Source organism: Centroberyx affinis, unplaced genomic scaffold (genome assembly GCF_046629955.1).
Source record: "Centroberyx affinis isolate AG114_WGS23_722 - 3 ecotype Tasmania unplaced genomic scaffold, CSIRO-AGI_Caff_v1 ptg006055l_1, whole genome shotgun sequence".
In the NCBI taxonomy this organism is placed as follows: Eukaryota; Metazoa; Chordata; class Actinopteri; order Beryciformes; family Berycidae; genus Centroberyx; species Centroberyx affinis.
The window spans coordinates 1-25,983 of NW_027283075.1; the positions used below are offsets into that span (position 1 = coordinate 1).

Here is a 25,983-nt window from a genome sequence, read left to right on the forward strand (position 1 = left end):
GTAATGACAGGATATTATTTGAATGAAAAGTTCAGTCTACAGTTTCCTTGTGTCATTAGAGAACTAAAGGAGGGTGATGAGCTGTAGGCTTGTTTTTGGCTCAGTCCTTCAGCACCTCATATTACCAACTTGGCATAAGCACTGGTCAGTTTCAGTGGAATACATTATTCTTTCTATCTGCCTTTAAAAGCCTGCCTTTAAGCACAAATAGCAGGTATAGTGGCAATTTTGTCATTATGGTCAAATTTTCCTCACATTGTTAACTTGTGTAGACTGTTTTTTTCCCCTTTTTCCTCACTCAAAGCCTCTCACTTGGCTACTTGTTTGTTTACTTAGTTGTTACTTAGTTGAAGATGCTCTCAATTTAACTGCATTTATGAATTCATATCTGATATACTAATCCCCATCCAGTGTCAAGATGCTGACCCAAACACGACACCATAAAGACAAGAAGCACACAAATGGCTCCGACAGGCGGATACATGTAAGGAGCGAGAGGGATACAACACTAGTGCAATGTTATATTTATTTCTTACAGTGAATTTTGGTTGCCATACAAGAAGTCTTGAGGATTCGAGGGGGCACGGGGGGAAGGAAGAGTGCAGTTACAGGAACTTCTCTCTCTTTTTCGTCTCAGTAATTAGTTGACTCTATGATGATTCAGTAGCACAAAATTACAGCAACATAGAAAACATGAACACAAGTCTTTGCACAAATTACCGAAAAAACATCTTAGCTTCTATGAAGACTTAATCAAATAATAAATCTATCAACCGAGGGAAAAAAAAAAAAAAAAAAGAAACAAAAAGAAAGTAAAGAAAATGAACAGTTACCCCAAAATGTTTGACAGTGATTGGGTGGGAGCAGTGTTTTGACGGGGAGTGGAAGTGGGTGAGTGAGCCGTGCCTGTCCTCAGCAGGGCCTGGTGAATAGCCACGCCACGGTGATGCTCTTTAGACTCCTACTACATCTACTCAGCTCTACGTTTCCACAGAGAAAACAGCTCAGTGACCTGCTGCTTCCCATGAGGGCAACAGCCACCACTAGTCTTTCTTTTTGGTGGATTTATATATATGTATGTATATATACATATATATATATATATATATATATATATATATTTAGTATATTTTCCTACCAAGATGGCCTGCAGATACATTTCGAAATTTACAGCATGTCAGATTTTGCTCATTTACACACACGTTGCACACTCTAGACTCAGGAGTTTCGGGGAAATCAGAGATTTCTCGTCAGGCAGATGGTGGTCAGAAGAGAGATATCTGTTGTTTTTGTTCACTGATTGGCCAAAATGTCTTAAGTCTACTACTGCGGTAGAGAGTGTATCTAGGCAAGTCTTCATTAAACACTGACAAGTGATCATATCATGATATATAACTTTATAATGGGAAAAAAACACAACCAAGGAAATTCATTCAGAATAAATATTGCTTCTTACATAACCCATAAATCTAATAGTATTCACTTTTTATCTATATAATATGTCTTTTTTTGGCAATCCACACATCAGAGTTGAACATTTTTGTTCAGATAACCTCTATAAAATTTCATAGAACTCTATACAAATCTTTAAAAATACTGTGCTTTTTTTTTTTTTACCCCCCTCAGACACTCAGTTGCTTGTTTTAAAATAACTTATGTTCAAACAGGAACAGATTATAGCAGCATTGTCCCTCGCGAGCCTTCTGTCACAGCCCGCCTGAAAAAGTTCACCCTTTATCCTCTGATCCCTTTTTTGTCATCCTTACATCAGCACACTGCCACACACAGGGAGAGGGGAGCTCACCAGATGAAGGATGGGTTGGATCATAGGGCTTTCCTAACTATAACCATTATATAATCTAATGCAAACATACGGCTAATGTTCACAGAACACAGAGTTTGTGTATGTTTTTTTCATTTTTTTTTTTTTGTTTTCTCCTCGAAAATGCTGCACCTACACGCTTGGAGAAAAAGGGGGGAAAAAAATAAAGAGGCAGATGAGTTTAATCTGCGCTAATACACCTGAAGTTATGGAGTGTGATATGGAACCAACACGGTGCGCGGTGGATTCGCTCAGGGTGAAACGTTTTCAAAGTGATATGTTTCGCAGACGTCGGGTCAGTGTCGAGCACATCGCTACCGCACTTCTCTCTGAAGTGCACTCTGAAAGAAATCTACTTTGAGATATATAGAAGTCTTTTTCTATATAGAACTATACAACCGACAGAGGTGCAGGTACTGGAGGAAGGGCATTTCATAGGGAACAGTGAGCTATTTAAGGCATCCTCTAAAGGATGATGGGGCAAATGAGAGTAGAGCGTCGTTGACAAGTCAGCTCCGGCAACTATAAAGTAGCTTTCATAGAATTTTTTTTTTTTTTACTCTAAACCTTTAATAGCACTATACATATAATCAAATAGACTATGTTTATCCTCTGTTAATCACTCTTATACACACATTTCACCACAATGTAGACAGCCCAAACTGTACTTCTGATCAGCCCATAATCAATGCCAACACGTACAAATCCCTCGCTTCTATAAATGTTGATTTAGTTTTAAATAGGATGAAAACACTATCCTCAGAACAATGTTTGAATTCTGCCTCTCCTGCTGTGATTAGACTCACTGGAGCAGGACTTGATATGAATGGGGCTTTGAGAAGCTTTTAGTCCCTCTAGTTAAGAGAGTTAATTGCCCATCCAGAATTGAAGTTCAGCTGAAATGGATCATAAATGGCTTCCGCCCCTTTCTGGTCGCACACTGGGCTTTACTGTGACGGACATCTGCCTGCTACGTCAGGATGGATTCCGGTTATTTCTTGCACGGAGGGCAGAGGAAAAGCATGCAGACTTGTTTGGACACATAACTCAACGTAAAACCCTCCTGCCGCAGATTCTCCATCTGTTCTGGGCGTCGAAACGTTCGGCAGGTCTTCATGTCATCTGGCTGCCGTCGCTCTACAGTCTAAAGGATCGACCTAAATAAGTACATTTACAAGTAAACATCGCACTTAGCCTCGAAGACGGATGGTCTAGTTTTGCAGGGGTCGCATCCCCAGCCTTCTTCAGAGAAACACAGCAGACTATGACGGGCGGAGGGTCTGAAACTTCTTGACTCTGTACTTCTTCACAGTATCTCTCAGTCATCTCGCTGCACCGATACAGGGCTGCTGGTACACACATCTTATAACGCTCTCTTTTATAAAAACTTCAACTTCTACCATTTACACAGGGTGTTTCACACATTAGCGTTACTGTGGGGCAAAATGAACATCTGGCGTTGACCTGCTAATGCTGAACTGGAGGGGGATGTGACATAATGAAGATACAAAAGTAAAGAATAGCTCTAGTTTCCCTATACTGTGGCCTATATAGTGGATCTATAGTGATATTTGGGCTCAGATGGTAACATACGCACACACGCACACATACACACAGAACAGGAGGGGAAAGCCAGGAGAGGACAATATTGCCATGACAGCCAGAAAAGCTGGTACAACAATTGTAAGGTGAGGATTTATAACCATTTGGTCGAGTGCTTTTCAGACCAACATGCCACTGCGCGCGTGTTGTGTGTTGCACCTCATGTTCTGGGCGCTCGCGGCATCTTGTGGCAATACCGTCCCTTCCTGGATTCCCCCCTTTTCGATGCTGAATGCTCAGGTGGAGGCGGGGCGGGTGGAGGTTGGCGAGGGGCTGGAGTTCCCCCAAGACACTGGCACCTGCTACAGTGGAGCTTCTCTGACCGCCACTCACCAAACGTTGCTCTCTCTCAGGAGAAGAAGGCCATCGCAGTAACGGTGTGTGTATACATGCCGAGTGTGTTTGTGTCTGTGAATAAAGTGTGTATTCTTGTTTGCGTGTGTCAGTATGTGGCACTGTGCATAAGGTGTGTTTGTGTGAGTGTGTGTGTGTGTGTGTGTGGACACAAGATATGGTTTAGTATTCAGTAAAACATGTCAGCTAATGTTCTTACTTTGACACAAACAGGTGAAAAGCAAAAAAGGGAGTCTATCTCAAATTTTCTCTACAACCTTAGATGCACCCAGAAATATAACTCCGGTAGGACTCTAGTGAAGAAATATTATTCTCTGAACAAACTCTAGCAAAGATAGAAAAGGAGCAACGACCAGCTCAGCTGGTTTTTCATGCACCCACACCGGGGTGGCTGGAAAAAGTCTTGAGTATTCCAAAGCAGTTGGGTGAGCACGAGTCTTTATGTCAAATAAACGTCCAGACCAGGATTTCTTCCAGTATTCCAAAGTGTTTGAGGACAAAGTATTCCAGAGTTTCTCTGACAGTCCTTCATACTGGCCTCCTCTGCTTTCTTTCTCCTGGATGTGACGTAGCAGCTATTCTCTTCTCTCTCTCCCTGCGTTTCCTCCCAACATCCCATGATCCCCTGATGCTCAGGACAGCGGGAAGGAGGAAGAGCGAGGACACGACCGGAGCGCTGAGATGAGGGCGACAAAGGAGGATGAGAGAGGACAAAAACAGCAAGAGGCAGCATCAGGTTGGACAGTACTTCTACCCAGTTCCACAACTTGAGATTGCGTCTGATGAAGAGATTGGTAAAAGTGATCAGCGACACCTCCCCTCTCCTCTCCTCTGCCCTGACTCCCCTCGTCACGACCCCCTCTCCTCCGGGCTTATCTGTCCTGCAGCAGCTTCAGGGCCCGCTCGATGTTCATGCGGTGGCCCACCCTCGTCACGCCCAGGTCTATCAGGTCCTCTTTCTGCAGGGAGGGCAGGTGGGCGCCCTCGATCTCATTGTCCAGGAAAGCGTCCCTGTGCTCCCCCAGGTTGAGGCTCTCCAGCCAGTCCGCCACGTCGTGCTTGCTCCACAGCTCCATGGGCTTGGAGGCGAAGGGCTTGCCGGAGGCCGCCACCGCCTGCATCAGCGTGAGCGGCGACGGGGAGCGCGAGCTTCCGCTGCCGCCGCACGAGGAGCCCAGGCTGTAGCCGCCGCCGCTGCCCATGGGCGGGGTGGGCAGGCCGAAGACGTCGGTGAGAGTGGGCGACACGGAGGGCGGCAGCGAGGAGCAGGGGGTCAGGGAGGAGGCGGAGTCCGGCGGGCTGCAGGGGCGGGGCTGCGGCGGGAGGCTGCTGGGCGGGGTGGAGGCGAGGGCGGAGGCGAGGGCGGCGGCGGCGGTGTTGCTACGCATTCCTGAGTCTTCAGTGGGAGGCCTACGAGGCACAGGGAGAAGACGAGAGGTTATTCAGGGTCACACGGTGTTTCTGATGGTACAAACTGAGCAATGTTGGATGTATTTTTTTTTCAAGCGAGTGTAAAACCTGAGATGATGATGATGATGATCTTGAAGTTAATGTTCATCTATTTTTTGCAATAGAAGAATGTTTATTCATCAATTTGAACTTCATACTGAAATTAAGACAGAACTGTATTGCTGTGCATTGCCTCGAAGAGTTAAAAATGAGACTTGACTGAAATATTTAACTTTAGACTGTCATCCTAATCAGTAGTCCCTCCTTAAATTTCTGAATGGATACAATAATGTAATGTTGCCAAGTGGACACTAGGTGGCATTACACCCAATCTATTTTTCACAGAATCCACAGCAGTTCATGTTGTAAATGTGTGCGTTCAGGATCTATTTTCACTCAAGTTTATATTTTACTGATATTTAGGTGAATTTTCCCTTAATTATTTTGTAGCTTTAATATTATATGTCTATATCAGGGTATTTAATATGGTTTTATTGTGGTTTATTTAGCAGGAAACTGGAAACAGGTCCAGTCACTTTTGGAGACGTTATAGTCAGCAGAAGGTTTGACTTTCTAAGACACCAGTTTCTCTCACACATGAATTCAAGCAAAACTACAGTTCAACAACTGAACCTTTCATCAGCTCTATAAACCTCTGAGCTCCAGGTGCATAAAGATGGCGGCTCCCTGTATTTGACCCTCCTTACAAGAGCAAATCCTGACATTTCAAAGCTTTGGTCGGTGGAAAAGGTAACGATGAAAGGTAAGGATTAAATTCTTTACGTATCTGGCCCAGGGGCTTTACTGTATCATACTTCAACACCATTTCTACCTTACTAAACTAGCCGATTCTCTTCAACAAAGGCACTGTGGGTTATAAAAAATAAAACCTGTTGGATTCAAAGTCAATATAGAAGCTAATATCCTCACACTATAAAACAGGTGCAGTGAGAATAAGCTTGTCAATTTTGTCAGCAGTCGTTTAGTACCAGCAAGTCTAATTAACCAATCAGTCTCCTGAATTCAGTCTATCTTCTCTCACATACATGTTACAAGTGTTAATGTAATAACTTCCATTAGCATAGTAAACAATTAACATCACAATTTGCAGCTAATAGTGTAATAATCTTGTTAATGCAATACATTTTCCATTAATGGAATAAATGTTACCTACAGTTAACGTAATATCTTTTTTCCTGTTAACGTAATAATCATTCGATTATTGGGTTTTATTACATTAACAGGAAGATTAAAATGTTTTGAAATGTAAGAAAGACCTCCATACGTATTGATGGCTTTTCCATGGCTTATGGTGTAGCACCATAGTTAATAACCACATTTGTGAGGCGATGACAGTTGAATTTTGACTGTTATTACATTATCAGTTCAGTCATTTCATTTTGGAAAACTGAAAATTTCAGGCTTCTCATTATTCTAATAAAACCCAATAATGGAATCATAATTACATTAACAGGGAAAAAAAGTTATTAGGTCACTTTCATTAAATTACTGGAAATGTTATTACATTAAAAGGATTATTAAACCCTGGTGAAATCCTTCATTTTAACACAAATTTCCATCACAAGTGTTGATGCTCGGAGGGACAGAGCTGAGGCATATTGATGAATTTGGGTGATATAATTTAATAAAAAAAACAAAACAAGTACTTTCAAGGCCATCCATTCATCTTCAAAACCTTTCAAGGCCTTATTTTATTTTCCTCAAACTCTGAAGGATTCACCAGGGCTGTGGGAACGCTGTCACAATATTAACTGCAAATTGTTATTGCGTTGATGGTTTATTAGGTTAATGGAAGTTATTACATGAGCGGTTGTAACTCACACAGCGGCTGCAGGAGAGACAGTGAGTCTGCTCACTGAGGTTACTGAAGCTGGAGGGAAGCCTGCAGCATTTAGTCCACCTACCAGCTCTTAATGGATGTGTGTGTACGACAACAAGATGGGGAGGAGGGGGAGGTGAGCTACTGTAACCTTTTTATAGCCCTTTTACAGTACGAGGGGGAAGCTGGTGCACTATTACAGTACACAAGGGTACGGTAGCCATTTTCCCCCTGAGAAAGTAGTCACATTAGCAAAGAATTATTCCTCTTATTATTCCTATTTGTATACAAAATATGAGGGAATAAACCGCAGCACTGCTCTTAAGTTAGCATCCTAGTTTAGTCAGAAGTCGCTGGAGGATTAAACGTTAAAACTAGTTAAACATTCAGTGTTGTACTGAAGGTACTGTATTGTCTTTGGAGGAGATCTAACTCATCTGGAGTGATTTTATCATTGTTATTATCACTGACTTTTCCATTCAAGTGAGCCAAGTATTATGACAAGAACAGAGCAAACAAGTCTAACTGAGACAGCAGTACATCTGAAAACACGTCCCACCACCACACACACACACACAGAGGAGGAGCAAGAAGACAGGTGTGTGTGTGTGTGTGTGTGTGTGTGTGTGTGTGTGTGTGTGTGAGAGAGAGGGAGAGAGAGATACCAACCCCATACTACCTGTTATCCCAGATGGAGGGATGTGATGGATGTGGTGTTATTTGGAGTAGTACAGTGCAGTGACACACAAGGACATTCCCCACACACACACACACACACACACACACACACAATCCACTCAGAATAGAGTAATCACACCGTCCTTCAACTTCCCTCGTGGAATTCGTTCCCTGAATATTTGCTCGATTATTCTCTCAATAAAGACAGATTGAATTTTTTTGAGCGCCTACATCAAAACTTCTTGTATAAACCAAATTTGTCTTGTCTCACACCACAGTTTAGATTTGCACATCAAGCTCTGAGGCAGAAAAGAGGCCAATTCTGACCTCTACACTGTTACATTTACTTTTCAGCCAATTGCGAGGCGCTACGTTTACCCTAGATATTGTTCTTCCCTGCTCTCCTAACATATGGAACAGCCCGAGGGAAGTGAAGGGGACCGAGAGGGCCGGCGTTGCCAAAATGGAACTGGGCCACTGGTGAAAGCACCGCCTTCGCAGAGCCGAGGCCGCTTTGCACCACGGGTAAAACTTACAGCTTCGCGCTTTTCAACACCAGCTTTTTTTCCCCACAGGAAGTCACGGCGGCGAGATGAGATGGGAGTAAGAGAGACAAGAGGATGGTGACAACATGAGACATGATACGAACAGCATGTAGGAGCACACCGACACGCACAAATACACACACACACGACATGCGATAGCAGCGACACCAACGCAGCGGAGAACATACATCCTTATGATGAAGTGACAAGTCTCTCCCACACTGCCTTCTGTCTGGAGAGGAAAGTGACGAGAGAGGAGATGGGAGATCAAACTTATTTCTTCTCCATAGACTCTCGTAACGGATAGAAATACCGGCTAAACACACGCAGCGACTTCAGCTCACACACTCATCCGGTCTGCCTTGTTATTTTCCATTCCCACCGACCGTTTTTCAACCAACTTCTGCCTCATATTTCCCTGCAGCACATCGGGTGTAGCGTGCTGCTGTGTCTGCTGCTCCTGGGTCAGGGCCAGACTGCACAACTGCCCTCCTGAGCTGATTTCAAACAACAGAGCAAACGCTTAAATATACTTATTAACCTGAGATCTGTCGAGCGCTTGTCTAATTGGTGTTCTATCATCTATTACACGCTTTTTGTTACGGGGGTTAAATTGATGTGAAAAGTATGTAATTGCCTATTAGGCTAATTAGCACAATGCCTCCTTTAGCTTCTCTGACCTTGTTGCCATTTCCTGCAGCTGCCAACAGTCACATAAAACAAAAGAGAATGGTGCTGTGGTTTTGTTTTTTGGGTGTATATGCTGCGTAATTTCTGAGGTGGAAAGTACTAAAGTACTGTAGTCAAGTACAAGTTTGAGGTACTGGCACTTTACTTGAGTATTTCCATGTTGTGAGACTTCATAGTTTTACTCCACTACATTTCAGAGGGAAATATTGTACTTTTTCCTCCACTACATTTATCTGATGGCTGGAGTTTCTAGTTACTTTGCAGAATAAGGTTTTACATACAAAACATAAGTTAATCTCATAAAACATGTTGCATAGTTAGAGTTTAAACTCTCCAACAGTATATGGAGCACCGACAACATTAAAATACTTCTTACAGGTTAATGAGTACTTTTACTTTTGATACTTAAGTACATTTTACTGCTAATACTTCTATACTTTTAATTAAGTAAACTTTTGAATGCAGAACTTCTACTTTTAATGGAGTATTTTTCCATTATGGTATTGCTCCTTTTACTTAAATAAAGGATTTGAGGACTTTTCCCACCACTGGTGAATTTTTCTCCTATGGGCAGCAGCACACCATAGACAACTTGTGCATGAGATACATTTTTGTCTCGTTAACTACAAACAAAATGTTTAAACATAACATTTTTGCATCGAGACAGGCCACCACCTAAAACACATCACTCATGTATAAAAGGGTCTGGACGTAGGGCTGGGCGATATGTTTGAAATCAATATCACAATAATCATAAGGATATCAACATTTATATCATAATATGACTCACGTATGCAATATCACATGTTAAATAATCAATAATAATGTTCATCTCGTTGAACCAAATGGTAATGTTAGGTGTGATGTCAAACAAAATTGAAATTTTCAAATAATATTCCTTAAAATGTTTCATACCTCATCTTGTCAGAGCTTTTAAATCAAATCTTGCTTGTAAAAGTTTGTTATCATCAGTTCAGACAGGAGAACTGTGCGTCACAATATCCCAAAATCCCCATATCATGACGATATGATTCCACTGAATAATCAATAAACAATAATAGTAGTAACAGACTAATTCAACCCCGGTGTGTAAAGAAACATTAAACTGTCTGTGGACTAACTTTTATTATTTTTAACTTGTCCAGTATTTATATCTTTATTTATTCATTTAGTCACTTGCTTTTTAGCCAACATAGCCTCTTGTGTTCTTATCTGTTGTGTTTTAATGTATTTTGTCATCTGTGTGTCTTGGCTGCTATGACGACTCAATTTCCCTTCTGGGATCAATAAAGTTTTCTATCTATCTATCTATCTATCTATCTATTAGAGCCCAGCCCTATGTGGAAGTAATCTAAAGAGTCATTTAGTCAAACAGTACTCAACAACTGTAACTTAGCACTCATTCACTTTTCAGTGGCACGTAATCCATAATCAGCTCTTATATTTTCACAATAATCCCTCCAACACTCATCCACATCATAATCGCACTAGGTGACTATGGACTACGGAAGTAACGCACATAGACAGACAGTGCGTACACACAGTCAAGCACGCACGCAAACGCACCCACACACACACACACACACACACACACGCAAGTGATCTCAACACGTGTCCTCCGCTGGCCTTCAGGTTACTGCTTCAGTCAAATCCTGTTCCTGAACAATACTCACTCTCACTCAGCTGTGCAGGTTGAGAGGAAAGTGATGCAGTGCTATTGATATCTGTGGTGGGAGACCTCGCCTTCACCACGCCCACACACACACATCGCATGACTCCCAGCTCCTTCCAACACACACAGCCTCACACGCATACCAGCACACACACACACACACACATATACGCATGCATGCACACGCTGGCTTTATTTATAGAAGCTTGAATGCGCACACACACACACACACACACACACACACACACACGTTATAGACTGACTCGACTGTGCTGGGTTACATAACGGTGGCCTACTAAAGCAGCGCAGCACGTGACCTGCGTGAGATGATGTTGAACTCTGCTGAGGGTTAGGCCCGCCATCCTCTCTCTCTCTCTCTCTCTCTCTCTCTCTCAAACACACACACACACACACGCACGCACACACACCCCTCCCCCGACTCTAATCAGACTGACATCACTCCTGCAGGCCTCAAGGCTGCTCTCATCAGCCGGTTGCTAGGCAACCCTTTCGTCCACAGGCACAACCAACGCACATTTAATCTGGGAGGCTAAGAGACAGGGATAAAAAAAAAAAAAAAGATAACAAAAAAAACAACAAAACACAAATGTCCAAAGGAGAAAATCTGATGTTACCGTTGGTGTTAAGGCGGATTCTAATATAATGAGTAAGAGAGGGAGAAAATAAGAGGGAGAGCAGGAAGGAAATGATGCACAAGAGCGAGAGAGCGAGGGATTCGGAGAGAGGGAGAGAGAGAGAGAGAGAGAGAGAGCATGTGTGAATCTAGGCCATCTTCTCTGTCTCTGTTGCCATCTGTTTGATGGCCTCAGAAGCAGGACCTCCCCTCCTCTTCTCCCAGGTACAAATGACATTAAGGCTCTCCATCTCTGTCCGTCTCCAGCTGACTAAACCTTATCTGCTGCTCTGCTGCCTGGAAACCCTTTCCACAAGACCAAGGAGTACAACACCAGAACCCCACTCCCATGTATGCCACCGGTGTCTCACTTTATCTGCCTCCATGCCCAGAGGGGTTCTGGTGTTGTACTCCTTTCCACAAGACCAAGGAGTACAACACCAGATCCCCTCTGGGCATGGGAGGTAGATAAAGTGAGACACCGGTGGCATACATGGGAGTGGGGTTCAAACACCATCTGACACACAACACACACACACACACACACACCTCAGAGCAACACATGCCAAGACCATGTGCAATTGCCTAGCAAGATTTTTCAGCAACGGTTTAGGAATAAGAGTCTAATGCCACGTTCATGTCATATCGGAAGAGGCAAAAGATCAAGGTGACATTTTATTGCTACAGCTTAGAAGCCTTAACGTGTTTAACTCATTGGAACGCCCACACCCAAAGTCTTTAATCAAATTTTTGTATTTCTGAATTTAAAATCAACCACTGAAGCAGACGTTGCTCGCCTTTCCTAAATTGAGATGATTGTATAGCTGTGAATATAACTAATAATTCAGATTTTCATTATCTTGGACTGCAGACGTCAGTGGTTTCAACATCAAGTCCGAAATATCGGAGCCCACAAGAAATCCCACATGTCCTACTTGTAATCCCCACTAGGGGGCTGACGTGAACGTTTTTTTTTCCAGTTGGCAGCTCGTATTTACGCTAAAGCTGACATGATATGAATGTAGCTTAAGTGCATAAACATGTCTGCCTCCTGGTAGTTATTACTCATTTCCCTTTGCAAAGCACTCCTCTCAGTTCAGGAAACCATTGTACATGCATGGCTGGAGGGAATGAGCAGTTTCATTTGAGAGGCTGCCAGCTTCACACACCTGATTCCTTAGTATCGTAAACCTAATAATAGCATAATTACCTATCTTCCCACTTCCCAAGAAATACAACTTTTTAAAACAAGAGGCACTTGAGCTCGCTAAAGTCCTGCCATAATCACCATGATGTATTAAACATAACCAGTTTGTCTAATTAGGTCATCAATTAAGCTAACTAATGCATTAATATTTCTATGTCAAAATACTTGTCGTTACATAACACATGGGCTAATATGGATTAATATGAACTCTGTTTTAAAACAATAAGGAGTTATAGTAATTTCAAGAAAAGCAGTTTTTCCTCATTACTATGCAAATTTATGCAGCAAGGTGCTCCGAAATCTAATCAGATCATCGACTCTATAGGGGTAACCTGTGATGCAAGTATGAAATTTCATGTATTGAAGTGTTCACAAGAATGCGTCCACACACACACACACACACACACACACACACAGGCGCCACCATGACAACATAGTGTCCCACATACCATGGTACCACATCGGCGGGATATAAATAAACACACACAAGTGGAAACAGGGCTTCGGTGTGACGTGATAAGAGCCGATGAAACCTACCTGTGAAGATGGAAGACATAGAGGGCATGAAGAAAGAAGAGGTGAAGGAACTACAGGAGACTGGAGGAAATGGAGATGAGGGTGGAGAGGCGTGAGCTGAAAATGAAATGAGTACAAGGTGCAAAGGTCAACAGGCATGACTCTGAACTGCAGAGGAGGAATATGAGGATAATATGATAGCATGTGGCATGAAGCGTGAAGGAGGATACACAAGGCCAGACCTAAGCAGCTGTTGGGCATCTCACTCTAATTACCAAAATGGCCGCCGCTGTGATGATCTAGCAGTGTTTATTAGATTCGAAAGCATGACCGCAGAGAGGAATCGACTCTCTCTCTCTCTCTCTCTCTCTCTCTCTCTCTCTTTCTCCGCTCGCTACACCTCTCTGATGAGCGATGGGACCGTTCATGTAAAATGCATGTGACCGGTGAATTATTTATCGTGCTTTTTATTTCCTTCTCATACAGGGGAGAGGTGAGTTTAAAAAAAACCATGAGCTGCGCTGGTTCAGGCGCGGGGCCCATCAAAAGGTTGCCTCACTTATTGAAAATTTGAGCCTGTGTATTTCCGGCACAAGCTACGACGTGTATGCAGAATATAAACCCTGCTGTATGAAATCCGCCTTCATAGAATACAACCATGTCAGCAAATAAACCCCATTCACTTTCATATTCGTTGATTATAGGGACTGACTCACCAAAAAGTAAATTCAGTGTTCATTAGTTTATCCTTAACCATTTTGTATCCATCCCAGTAAACATTCAGGTTAAAAATGTGACAGCAGACGCAAAACGGTGCGAATGAAAGCGACCCGGTAGATGAAAGGTAAGATGATGATAAATGATGGATTGGATTTAAAGGCAGTGTAGCTGAGTGCTACTTTATGAAGGCTGCAACAGAGGAAAAAAAACTCCATAATTACATAAGTACATAATTTTCAGATCTTCATGTCAAGAAAACATTGGCTGTTCACTGACTGTAACTCCATGGCTCAGACCGAAAGTTTATAACCAAAACTGCCAAATGTTGGGAACAGAATGATCAACCGAGATGAGAATAGTTAATAGTTGCTGTACAGACTCAGTATGAATCTAAGTGAGGAAACCTGCAGTTCTGTCAACCTTGACAATGATGGAAAAAACATTCAACTGCAACTACTGTTTTGGAGAGAGAACTAGGTGTGACAGTATGGCCATGCTGGGGATTTGAAGTCCAGTGTTTATGGTATGTAGGGAGTGAGCCATAGCAATGTGACGTCTATGAAAAACCTTGATTTGACCATGCTACTATAAACCCTTCAATTCACACACAAACACACACCTGTGCCCACACACACACATACACACACACACCTCAAAACAACTTTGGTTGCTCTCTCAGTATGCAAAATCAACCACCGGCTCTGCAATTTCAATATCTTGGTTTCATACTTTCAAAACCCAGTGGAAACCAGTCCAGCCTTATCCCAACCCAAACCACTGAAAGGCCTTTCAACGGCTTGGGTAATGCTTCTTAACTTAAGTCTTAATCTTAACTTAATATTCACTGTGCCCATGAAGCTTAGTAACAACATAATACCAAAGTCTTAACACAATAACTAATGATATCCATGCTAAAACACAGCACCACACAAAGCTACATGCAAATACTGTAATTAAAATTGAATTGAAGCACTGTACATTGTGCAGTGCTTCAGCTAACAACTAATCATAAAAGTAAATGGTGAAAATTAAGTAAAAGAGGAGGGTACATAGAATGGAAACATGAATGAAATGGACAGTGCTTATAAAGGTAAACACATGGAAAACATTGGGCACATGTGTCATACACATCAAACAGAAAGAGTAAGAATTCAAACCCTTTTTTTGATAGATCGGGTACCTTGTGCCGAAGGCCCCCCTGGTCCCCGTGGGGGAGTCGAGGCTTTCTCCCGGCCTGGGCGGCCTGTCGCGATTCATTTGCTGCAGAATGGAACTCAGCTCGGTGATGACCGTGTTCTTGGGGTCTGGCGTGGACGGGGGGCTCCGCAGCTCAGGGGGCTGATCGCCCCACAGCTTGGACGTCCGCAGAGTGGGAGTCCTGGGAGGTTCAGAGGACGGAGCAGATCCAGGTGGAGGGGGAGGGGCCAGGGGCGGTGACCCAAAGGACTCTGGGGGCTCTTCAATGAGGGCGTCGTGGTAAAGCGACGTTCTATTGATGACGGACTTGACTTTGGGTTTGGGTGGGACGGGGGGCCGGTCCACCAGGAAGGCGTGTCCGTCCGCGGCAGAGTAGAGGCTCTCCAGAGCGCTGTCACAGAAACCTCCCTCTGACGACAGGGTGGAGATGCTGGAGACGGTGCTGGTGGTCTCCATGTGCTGAGGATCCCCGCTGCTGCGGCTGTCCACCTCCTCGATGCCCGAGTCGCTCACCCCTGGATCAGTGTCGGGGGGAGGAGGAGGGTAGATGGGGGGCATGCAGTTTGCCACCCGCTTGTGTAGCTCAGTGACAGGCGGCGGAGCGTGAGGGTGGTAGGGGGGTAAAGAAGGCGCCCCGTTCCGTCTCTGCTGTTGGAGCATCTCTGCGATGGCGGAAGCCTGGTCGTCAGGAATGTCGATGCTGTTGGCGAACTCCAGCGGTGGGGGGAGGGGCTCCGAGAACACAAATTCCTCATCGATGTCGACTGAGGCCAAAGGGGGAGGGGGGATGCGGAAGGGCAGCTTGACTGGTTCATCCATGGACTCTCCCGCAGGAATGCTCCTCCTCCGCAATGAGGGGGGCTGGGGATTGGAGGATGGGGTGTTGGGAGGGTCGGGTTGGTTGGGGTCCTTTAGCTCAGCTGGACTGTTGCTGTCCTGCCCCTCCACCTCAGGGGTATTGAGTTTGACCTTGGTGCCTGCTTCTGTGTGGACCATCAGCAGCCCCGCTGACTTGGGCTGTGACGTGTCCGCCACGTCCGCTGGCGCGCTCTTCCTCTCCTCAACCGCCTGCTGCTGACGTTCTTCCCGTGCCCCGTCTGACTCATATTTCTGCTCTGTCATCTGCCTCCGCAGGCCGCCTCGGCCAGGCCGCCCCATCGTTGCTGTGGAGATCGCGGCGAAACCTGTCTCTATCCCAGAACGTAGTTTGGTGTCGATAAACAGCGGCTGGTTGAGGTCTGGTTTGTGACTGGGCTGAGCAGGGAGGGACTGGGGTTCGTGCTTGGGCGGTGGCTGAACCTGAGGAGGATTTTGTGGCTGATTCTGTGGGTGGTTCTGCTGCTCCTTCATGGCCCGGTCCCGTGCTGCCAGGGCCAAGGCTAGCGGCGAATTAGGATCCAAGGGCTTGCCGGTGACAGGATGGAGGTAGGTCCCATTGGCACTGTAGTGGGTCTTAGGGGGAGTAGATGGGAGACTAACAGGACTGTCTAGGTTAGGACACTGGCCTGTTCTGGTGTTCAGGGGCTCCCGCACCACCGTTGGCTCAGGGCTATTGAAATCTGTCATGTTGCCACTTCCGCCCCCGACAGGCGGCCCAAGCTGCGCTGCGGGAGGGGGAGCCATTATCCTTCGAAGCCGCTCGTCGCTAGAGAACATGCCTTCGTCGATGGACTTGGAGTGGCGAAGGCGGGGTGTCGGAGTGGGGCCGCTCATGTCGTCATCCCCCATGTCTATTGACTGGAAGGCAGGTGAGTTCTTTTTGGCTTCTAGCCTCTTCTCCCGGTCCCGCACCGCCCCGGCAATAGCTGCCGCGAATGGGTTGCTCAGAGCCATCGGGTCTTCAGGACGCAAACCGCCACTTCCACCGACAGTGGGCGTGAGAGGTGGGTGTTCAGGGGTGGTGGGCTCGATCTCCATGCTGCTGCCCTGGCTGCTCTTGCCACTGCTGCTGGTGGAGGGCTCCTTGACAATGATGGTGGGGATGGGGATGGAGGAGCACGTTCGCTCTACAGGCGTGGTTGGCATGGAACACGTTTTCTCGGGGCTTGCTGGCATGTGACACGTTTTCTCGGGGCTGTCCTCGACATTGGGCTGCTTTACCAGCATGCCCTTCCTTCGGGCGGGTTTGGCTGGCACATACAGTGTCTTATTGCCCACCTCGGAGTAGGGGTTCTCGGGCACCGGCGCGCGCCCTCGGTTACGTGTGCTCTCAAACTGCTCCGAGCTCTGCCGGTAATAGCCGCGCCTTAACGTACCGACGTCTGTAGTTCGGCTAATGGTTGTCACCGCGTTGACGGGCGAGTTCTGGGTGAAGGTAGGTCGTGTGGTGCCGTAGCCCCTGGGTGTAGGGCCGGCTGCTGAGTTGTAGGCAGGCGGAGAAGGGGGTGAAATGGCCGGGGGAGGGGGGATGTCCTCCGAGGTGTCAGGCATAGAGAGGCTGCGGGAGAACTTGAGCAGAGGAGGCGTGAGGAATCCCTGTTTCTCCTCCTCCGTCGTACCTGGGAGAAATGGAGCAGAGAGGAGCAGAGAGAAAAAGGGAGAGAGAAAGTTATGCGAGGACCTGGAGAAGACGTTTATGTATTAGACGTGTATTTTTAATTTCCTGTGTATCCTCCTCTTTCCATTGGAAATGTCACATTGATGTGACCTCTTTTTTCAACCTTTATTGATCCAGGGAAAGGCACGCTTACTTATTTCAGTAATGTCAACTTCTATGTTACACACTTTTTCATCTTGGAATGTTCCAATATAACTGCAGTCCTCTACTCATGGTGACTTGCTCAGGAGCACCTAGCCGGTGAGTGAGGGCAGAACATTCCCAGAACATGACCTTTTCTCCTAGCTCACATTTTCCCAGTTGGGTATTTCAACTGGCAATCTTATGGCCATAAGCCTGATTCTCTAACCCTTTGGCAACAAGAAGTAATTAAGGAGAGCTCCCTGGAACGTGTTAAAAGTGCTTTTATTGCGATTATAAAAAAAAAAGGCCTGCCTTAGGGCTACCAATGGCATGGAGAATCAAACGGGCTGTGAATAACATTAGCCCATGACGTCTCACTAGTTTAGCATAAAGAATGAGTTTTCAGCATATGCTTAATGACCTCCAATATTATCGCCTGAAAGCACACTTTGGTGACTGGATCACTCTAATTTGTCCATAATTAGCTTTAATATTGTCAGTTTGCACAGAGCAAGTCCTCTGAGCATTAATGGAACATTATGGCAAACAGTACAGGGTGCTGTTCATACAATTCACATCTCTATATGACACACACAAACACACACACACATGTACGTGTATATCATACCTATGGACTTCTGTTTTTTCATGGTGCCCTTGGCAGGTATCCCCAGGAACGCCCCTGGCACAGTGGGTGGCACCACTGCTACTCCCTGGCGGTCATGATACATGGACTGCAAACCAAATGTTTCTGTGTTGTTAGAGTGAACCGGCATATCCAGGAACACACTCTTTCCATCAGCTCTCTGCTGGCTGTGCAGACGAGTACTAACAGCATTTAGTTTCAATTACCTCTCATTACAACTAAGCTCTACGACAAATTCCTTTAGATGATGTATAGGATGAGACAGAATGAATTTAACTACATAATACATCGCTAGATAAGGGCAATTATGTCTTGTTCTACATTTGATTTGCCAATAGCCATTCTGGTTGCAGGCACAGGAAAGAGCAATGCTTAGCAAGAAGTATGTCCAAGACAAGGCAGGTGTGCCCGCTCATCTTCCTTTTTAGCTAAATAATAATAATAATAATAAACTTTTTTATATAGCACTTATCTGAAAGCAGCATTTACAAAGTGCTTTAAAAGAAGACATAAAAACAAGAAAAGTAACATACATAATGAGATAAAATGAGAAGCATAAGCAATAGAAATAACATTAAAAGGAAGATAAATAAATACATTGATGAAATTAGCTAAAAGAAACTTAAGAAACAACACATCCTTAAAAGTGAGCAGGATCAAAAGCAGTCAATAAAAGTGTGTTTTAAAGGATAAATTTGGTGATGTTGGCCCTATATATAATTTGTCTCTTACATACCTGTAGTACCTGGACCTGCAGACAATGTTGGCTCCAGAGTCAGCTGTCAGTTCAAACAATGAGCTAACAATGAGTCCAAACTGGGTTTGTCAAAATATCTCCAAAAAAGCCATTTGTAGGCTCCACAGGGGAGCTGAGAGTAAATGGAAATGTTGCTAAGTACATAAATTAAAATCAGTTCTGATTTCATGACACAATTCTGCCATCACGCACACTTTCACTAATCAGGAAATCACAGAACTATTTTTCTCTGCCGCAGCACAGACTGCTATGGGGTGAAAGTGCATTACTGGTGGAGTGATCTAGTTTTGCAGACTGTCAGTTCAGATTGTAAACAATTTCATATTAAGCTGGGTAGAGTTTGGTAGAACACGATCCACTGAGTGGAAATGATTTGGTGCTGCTCCTTTCTGGGCCGTGGATAGAGATATGTTGGTTGGTTGCCATATCGCTTTCACAGACTGGCTTTTTTGGAGATATTTTGACAAACCCTGTTTTGACTCATCGTTAGCAACAAGAGGCCTAGCAACAGAGCTCGCTGTTTCAACTGACAGCTGACTCAAGAGCCAATATTGTCTGTGGGTCCAAGTACTACAGGTATGTAAGAGACAAATTATATATAGATCCAAAATCACCAAACTTATCCTTTAAGTGATTTAAAAGATGATACTAACTCAATGTCCTTCTTTGCATGTATTATTCCATGTTAAGTGAGTTTAATTCTGTTCACTTACATTCATATCAGTGGGCGTAACCAAGCAGCGACTGGATGGGCGTGGTTTGATGGTGGCTACCTTCATATCGACTGTCGCGTTCTTCTGGGTGGGCAACACCTCGTCCACTTTGTCTGCAAGACAAACCAAGACATAATGCGTGAGCAACGAGAAGGACGAGCGCAGAAGTTACTTACAAAGCCTTAAGGATCTCACGGGGCCAAATGCAAGCCAATCATTCTCAGTGACCCTTTCCTCTGAATTGCGGATGGAACTGAAACAGAAAACAGTGAAACACATCTGGAGGGAACAAGGGGACTTTGATGAAATGTGTTGGGTGTGTTTGCGTCCAGCCTCGGAAGCCGTGCAAGCTCTTTCAAAACAGCCGACTCAGCAGCATCATCCAACTTTCAGGGTCGTTCCCTCAATTAATAGTATTAATAGTTCAATGACCAATGAATGTGGAATCTGTCAAGGTTGCCGTATGTTTTCTCGCGCCCGTAATGTGGGGAAGGCGGCGACGGCAAGTTTGGCAGATTTGAACTTCCCTGTGGTGTGTGATGATGCCATCAGACAGAGTCCACCTTTATGTAAATATTGCTCGGAGAAGCTACATGCTAGCCCTGATCTAGCCTCATATCGCCTCCCTGACCGGGTTTATCTAGTGTGTAGAAAGCTTCCATGCATTGGGGGTGTGATTACTTAGAGTGACTTGGAAAACAATCCTCTTCTTCTGAGCATCTACAGTACACACAGGGGAGAGGAGCGGGGAGGGGAGAGGAGGGGAGGGGAGGAAAGGGGAGGAAAGGAGCATCATTGACCTTCTCTATGGTTAGAGCTGGAACACACACACACACACACACACACACACACACACACACAAAAGACGCAGACTCTTTGTTTCTCTCTCTCCTATCTGTCTCCCACTTGGAATGCTGTTACAGCATATCAGACAACATGCAACATTGTTGCCCTGGAAACTTAGCTGTGAGTGAAACGCTTCCTGGAATAAACCCAGACACACCACACACACACACACACACACGCACACACACACACACACACAGGCCTGTATGAACACAGGCACACAGGAAGAAAAGAAACATGGCAGCGGACCTTTTTAGGTCATGCAGAATGAGCAAACGCTTACTTACAGCAACTAGTGTATTTGCTCACAAACACACATGCACTTGCACACACACCACTACCCACACAGCCACCCACCCACACACACACACACACACACACACACACACACACACGCACACTCACACACACATTGCTCTAAGTAAAATGTTTTGTAATTCTTCATGAAGGGTCTGCTGCTATGTTTCTTTGTGTTTGAGGCTTGAAGCTCTCCCAGACGATAAAGATTATGGACTTGCTACTGTTTGTGGTGCAAATGCAGATTCTGGATGTGCCTAAATTAAACATTTTGGAAGGTGAACTAACCCTTTAATCAAAAATGAATAATGAACTATTCAGCATCCAAGCAGTGTAATATCAAAACTGAGTTACTGCAGAAACAATAATCTGTGATTGTGTACAAGGAACAGAAGGGCCTAAACATTAATGCCATTCTATTCAACACCACTAGAACATTAAACCATGCACCGAGACCATTAAAACAAAATGAACTTCAAAACAATTGTAGTCAAAAACACATTCTAAATCATGCAAACACTTATCACTACGAGTTTAAGCCATTTGGTTTGACTGAAATTGGAAAAAAAAAAAAGCTAGTCAGACAAATCAACTTATAAAGAAATAAAATAAATCCTCAACAACTAAAACGGGGTTCGTTGATCACAGTGATGGGAGGGGGAAGTACGTTACATAAATCATTCATTGGACGTATTGGATTAGAATAAAACATGCCTACGGTAACTTACCACCTTTCTTTTTCCTTAGAGTGGCTTAGGGGTGATAGAAAAAGATGTCTGAGTCTTGAGAGCCATAAAAACAGACTCCATCCCTCTTCCATGCTGAATAACGTTTTATTGCACTCTATGCTGCTTTAATATTTGGAGAAAGTATTGAGGTGAAACTTTCGCACTTGTACATTTCTACCACTGTAGCAGGAGATGCACATGCTGTGTGCGTCCCATTTTACACACACAATATGAAAGATGAGTGATGCACTGTGTTGAAGAATGTTCCCGTGATTGTATGAAGACCGCAAGGCAAATGTATCAAAGTGAAAGCAAATGTATCGCAATAAGCGGCGAGATTCATCCATGCATCAGTTAAAATGACACACAAGGCAACATTGAAGCAAAGCAAAAACCATGCTGACCATAGATCAGTTTTTTGAATATGGTTCTGTCAGTATTTATCTGTCATTTAGATTCCCTTCTCTATCTTTCACCCTTCATCTCTCTACCTGTTCTGTTCTTTGTACACCTTTGGATCAGCGCACAAAGGCAGCAAATAAATACATCAATCACAAACTGCTATTCCAACCAATCCACCCGCCAATCCCCCCTTCCATCTTTCATACATCCTCCCTTCCTTCCTTCCCTCCTTCCTTCTACTTCAGTCCCGCTTCTGTCCCTCTCTCCTCCTCTTTCTCCTCCCTCTTCTGAGTCTGGTTTAGCACCAGTGTGGCCTCTTCTGTCTCCCGCTGCTTGTAAGTCTCAAAATCGCTGACTGTCCTCTCTGTCAGAAGGTATTAGGACAGCACAGCACTTTAATGCCAAGCACAGGGGCCCTCTAAAGTGATCCCCACCACACACACACACACACACACACACACACACACACACACACACACACACACACACACACACACACACGCACGGTTCAGACAACCAAAGATGCTCATGTCACACTGATGTCATATTTATGATTGGTTGGCTCCTTGTTTCCACGGCGACGGCCCGCGAGGGGGGGTATCTTTAGAAACAAGAATCCCTCATGCAAAACGATAAAGGAGAACAGGACATGATGACATCACAGATGACTGGGAAATTTCCCCTGAGGCAAAAAAGTGTTTTTTTGTGTTTTTTTTCTTTTTAGAAGAGTCAAAACAAAGCGAAAGGGATAAATGAACTGAATGATGGCAACAATGAACTTAAAATGCATTAGTTTCAACAAAAGCTATTGTAGCTGGGATGACGGGATGGCGGGATGGCGTTAAGGTTATGCAGCATTACTGCTTACCTTTATCCACTGTTGAGAAAAACCAACCAATGAGAATAGAGAGAAGACCAAAGAGAGGTGTGGTTAGACAGGAGATTTCCTGATGACAACGCAAATGAAGGGCAAACCAACCAGGATGCATCTTACCTAGCTCTTCCAGTTCAGAGGTCATCGACTTGGAGCGCATAGACAGAGCGGTGGTGGGGGCTCTCTTTGGAGGTGGGGGGGCTGGAAGACAAGACAGGAGAGCGAGAGGGAGAGAGAGAGAGAGCGAAAAGGAGATAATGAGAGAGTTTAATATGCAGGGTGTTCAGTAATGGAGGATGGATTGATGAGGAAGGGCAGACAAATGTGATTCCAAGTCTTACGGTGAGCATCCACTGGCAGCAAAACTCATACACAAAGTTACCCCCCCCCCCATTCATCTGAACAAGGACAGGCGTAGACATTCTGTAGAGGATTGTCTGGAAGGTGAGTGTCAAAAATTTGCAAGCGTAGCGACAAAGGGGAGGCGTCGAAAGAAGAGCTCAGTCTCAGACGTCTGGCGAGCGTTGGCAAGTGGAATGCCAAGTGTCCGTTTGATTGATGTCTGCTCATAAAACTTCCCCCCCCCCCCCAACTTCTCTTCTTTCTTTTTGAGCACAGGGACAAATCAAAATGTGCAGCAGCAGGGACGAAAAGTCTCCGTAATTGAGGAGTGGACGGTGGTTGAAGAGAAATTAACTTGCATGCATTTATAGCAGAGGTGGGGACTCAGAGTGATATGACTTGGACTCAAGCCAGGACTGGAGCCACAATTTAAATTGCTTGAGACTTGATGTGAAATCCAGTAATTTTTACCCCAGTTTTGGATGGAGTACTGTAAAACTTTTACAATTAATAGCCCGGGCTTTTATTTGCTTCAAACACTGAACTCAACTGGCCTATATTTGGGACGTCTCTATAGGACAGGCCTTTAGTTCCTTTCGCACAAAACTCTTGCTCAGCAAAGATGGGAAATACTACAAAATTGTTTATTTAAACCAGTATTGATATTACTTGTATAAAAATTAAGCTATCGAATTACATATCAATTACGAATCATTTATTTGATCTCGCTCTGAGAGACAGCGCATCTGGGCCAACCTCATGCACTGAGAGAGAGAGAGAGAGAGAGAGAGAGAGAGAGAGAGAGAGAGTGAGCGAGAGAGAGAGCCCCGTATCAAAATACCGGTAGCCTACCTTAGAAAGGATGAAAGCCGTTTATGGCAGCTTATTGTACTTTTCATTTGTGTTATTGATAAAAGGCCAAAATCTTCCCTAATGATTGAACTCTTGCTCAGCAAAGATGGGAAATACTATCAAAATGTTTATTTAAACGAGTATGAATATTACTTGTATAAAAATTAACGTTTGAATGCAAGTAAAAAAAAAATAAACTGCTTCGAGCGTCAATGGCAACCGGCTTCTTGAGACCGGCTTTCATTTGTCAAAACGTGTAGCCACACCCGGCCAGTAAAAGGGACTCGGCTTTTAATTGAAGTTTTACGGTAGTCATACTGGATTTTGGGGTTTTTTGGGCTCAGCAAACAAGACCTCAGTTGTTGAAGCTTCCCTGCCTCGCACCACATCATCTTCAGGTTGTTCCTTCACCTTTTTTACGCGCCGTGTCGTCGGGGTCCAGATTCCGGCTGACCGTCACCACTTTGATCAGGAGCCGGTTTCCCCCCTGGCGGATCATGTTGACCACCTGTCTGTGGCCCACCTTCACCACATTCTCCTGGTTCACCTGCCACACACACACACACACACACACAAAAGAGAGTTATTCCATGGCTGGTGGTAGATTCTACAGGACTTCCAAAATTCCTCAAATGACCAGACTTTTCTATTCACGAAACATGAGTAACATGAGACTGCTACAGCGACCCGACTCGAGCATTGACCACATGTTCCATCTGTGTGAGTTTAAAAGAGCCTGAAGCCCGTTTTGACGATGCAGGATTGGTGTCGGCAGTGAGAGCAGAACCGGCCGATCATCATGGATTTACATTATATTTCATAACACTCTGAACTGAGTTGTGAAAGTAGCGAAGCCAAACCCACTTCCGAGGAAAACATTGGATGGTGTTGTTAAGTGTTTTCCTTAGATTTCCCCTTAAAAGGAGAACATCGCTGAAATTTAACTCTTAACTTTGGTCTGTCTAGGCGAACATTCACTGTTACCTCCCATAAAGAATGAATCGAAAAAGATAGATAAGAGGACCAAGACAGTCACATGGTATATTTTTGTGGTACATTCTCTGGTGTGGAGCTGACAGCACTGTTTGGTGGAGCATGAGTCCACAAAGTATGGTGTCACATCACAGCTTAAAGATTTGACTGTGTGAGTTTTAGGTTTGGGACAAAGTTGTTCCTGTTCACAAAGACTAACTGGAAGGTCCAAGACCATGAAAATAACATTAAATCCATTGGAGGTAGAAGCAGACTGTCGGGTAAATTACACTCGATTTGCATTGATCTCCAATTCCTCCACTACTGCTCTCCTGGTAAATGACCATGTAGGTAGCGATCAGCTTTAGACTATATCATGTTGTTTTTTTATGCTGCTGTCCATCTTTTTAGCCCAGGCTCGGCGTGAGTGTGTTCCATGTGTTGTTGATGTGCCCCATCCCAAAGACCACAGCACATAAGAACTGGCTGGTGTCCCGTCTTGACTAGTCATTTATATGTTTTCCAGCACAAGATGTAAGAACACGCCAACAATCCTGAAACCTCTGACTTTGGGCCCATCTCAGAGATAGACCTTGCATATGCTGGGGTTACCAACAGTTAGATAGTATATACTTATATATATATATTTTCAAGACTGTCAGAACAGTGTGTTGAAAGTTTGTTTCAGCAGTGATCCAACAGTGTGGATCATTTAATAAAACACTGACCAAGACTCCCATCCGCCCGTGGGAGAGATTTTTTTAAGAGATTGGCAGCAGCCTCCTGTTGGCATTTTTAGCAATGTTGCTGCAGTGGGAAGAAAACCAACTCTCTGAAAACCAAATTTAAAGCTACAATGTGCAACTTTTTTGACATTAAAATAATCAATAGGACATATTATACATTATCAGTCTGTGTCTGTGACCCTGTGTGTTCATGCCTACATCC

The 25,983-nt window shown here is 44.4% G+C and overlaps 1 protein-coding gene across 1 annotated transcript in view; it reads right to left on the reverse strand.

The window, feature by feature from the left end:
- Positions 1-4,650: 4,650 nt before the first annotated feature.
- The window catches only part of LOC139638034 (SH3 and multiple ankyrin repeat domains protein 2-like), a 42,942-nt gene continuing 21,609 nt past the window's right edge, over positions 4,651-25,983 (reverse strand). The window contains exons 3-11 of the mRNA XM_071512056.1: positions 24,475-24,610; positions 22,990-23,070; positions 22,864-22,872; positions 21,594-21,617; positions 20,404-20,442; positions 19,723-19,835; positions 18,235-18,340; positions 14,910-17,424; positions 4,651-5,188 (exon numbers count right to left, since the gene is read on the reverse strand). Of these exons, the coding sequence (XP_071368157.1) occupies positions 4,651-5,188; positions 14,910-17,424; positions 18,235-18,340; positions 19,723-19,835; positions 20,404-20,442; positions 21,594-21,617; positions 22,864-22,872; positions 22,990-23,070; positions 24,475-24,610 (3,561 nt within the window). The remainder of the gene's footprint in view (positions 5,189-14,909; positions 17,425-18,234; positions 18,341-19,722; positions 19,836-20,403; positions 20,443-21,593; positions 21,618-22,863; positions 22,873-22,989; positions 23,071-24,474; positions 24,611-25,983) is intronic.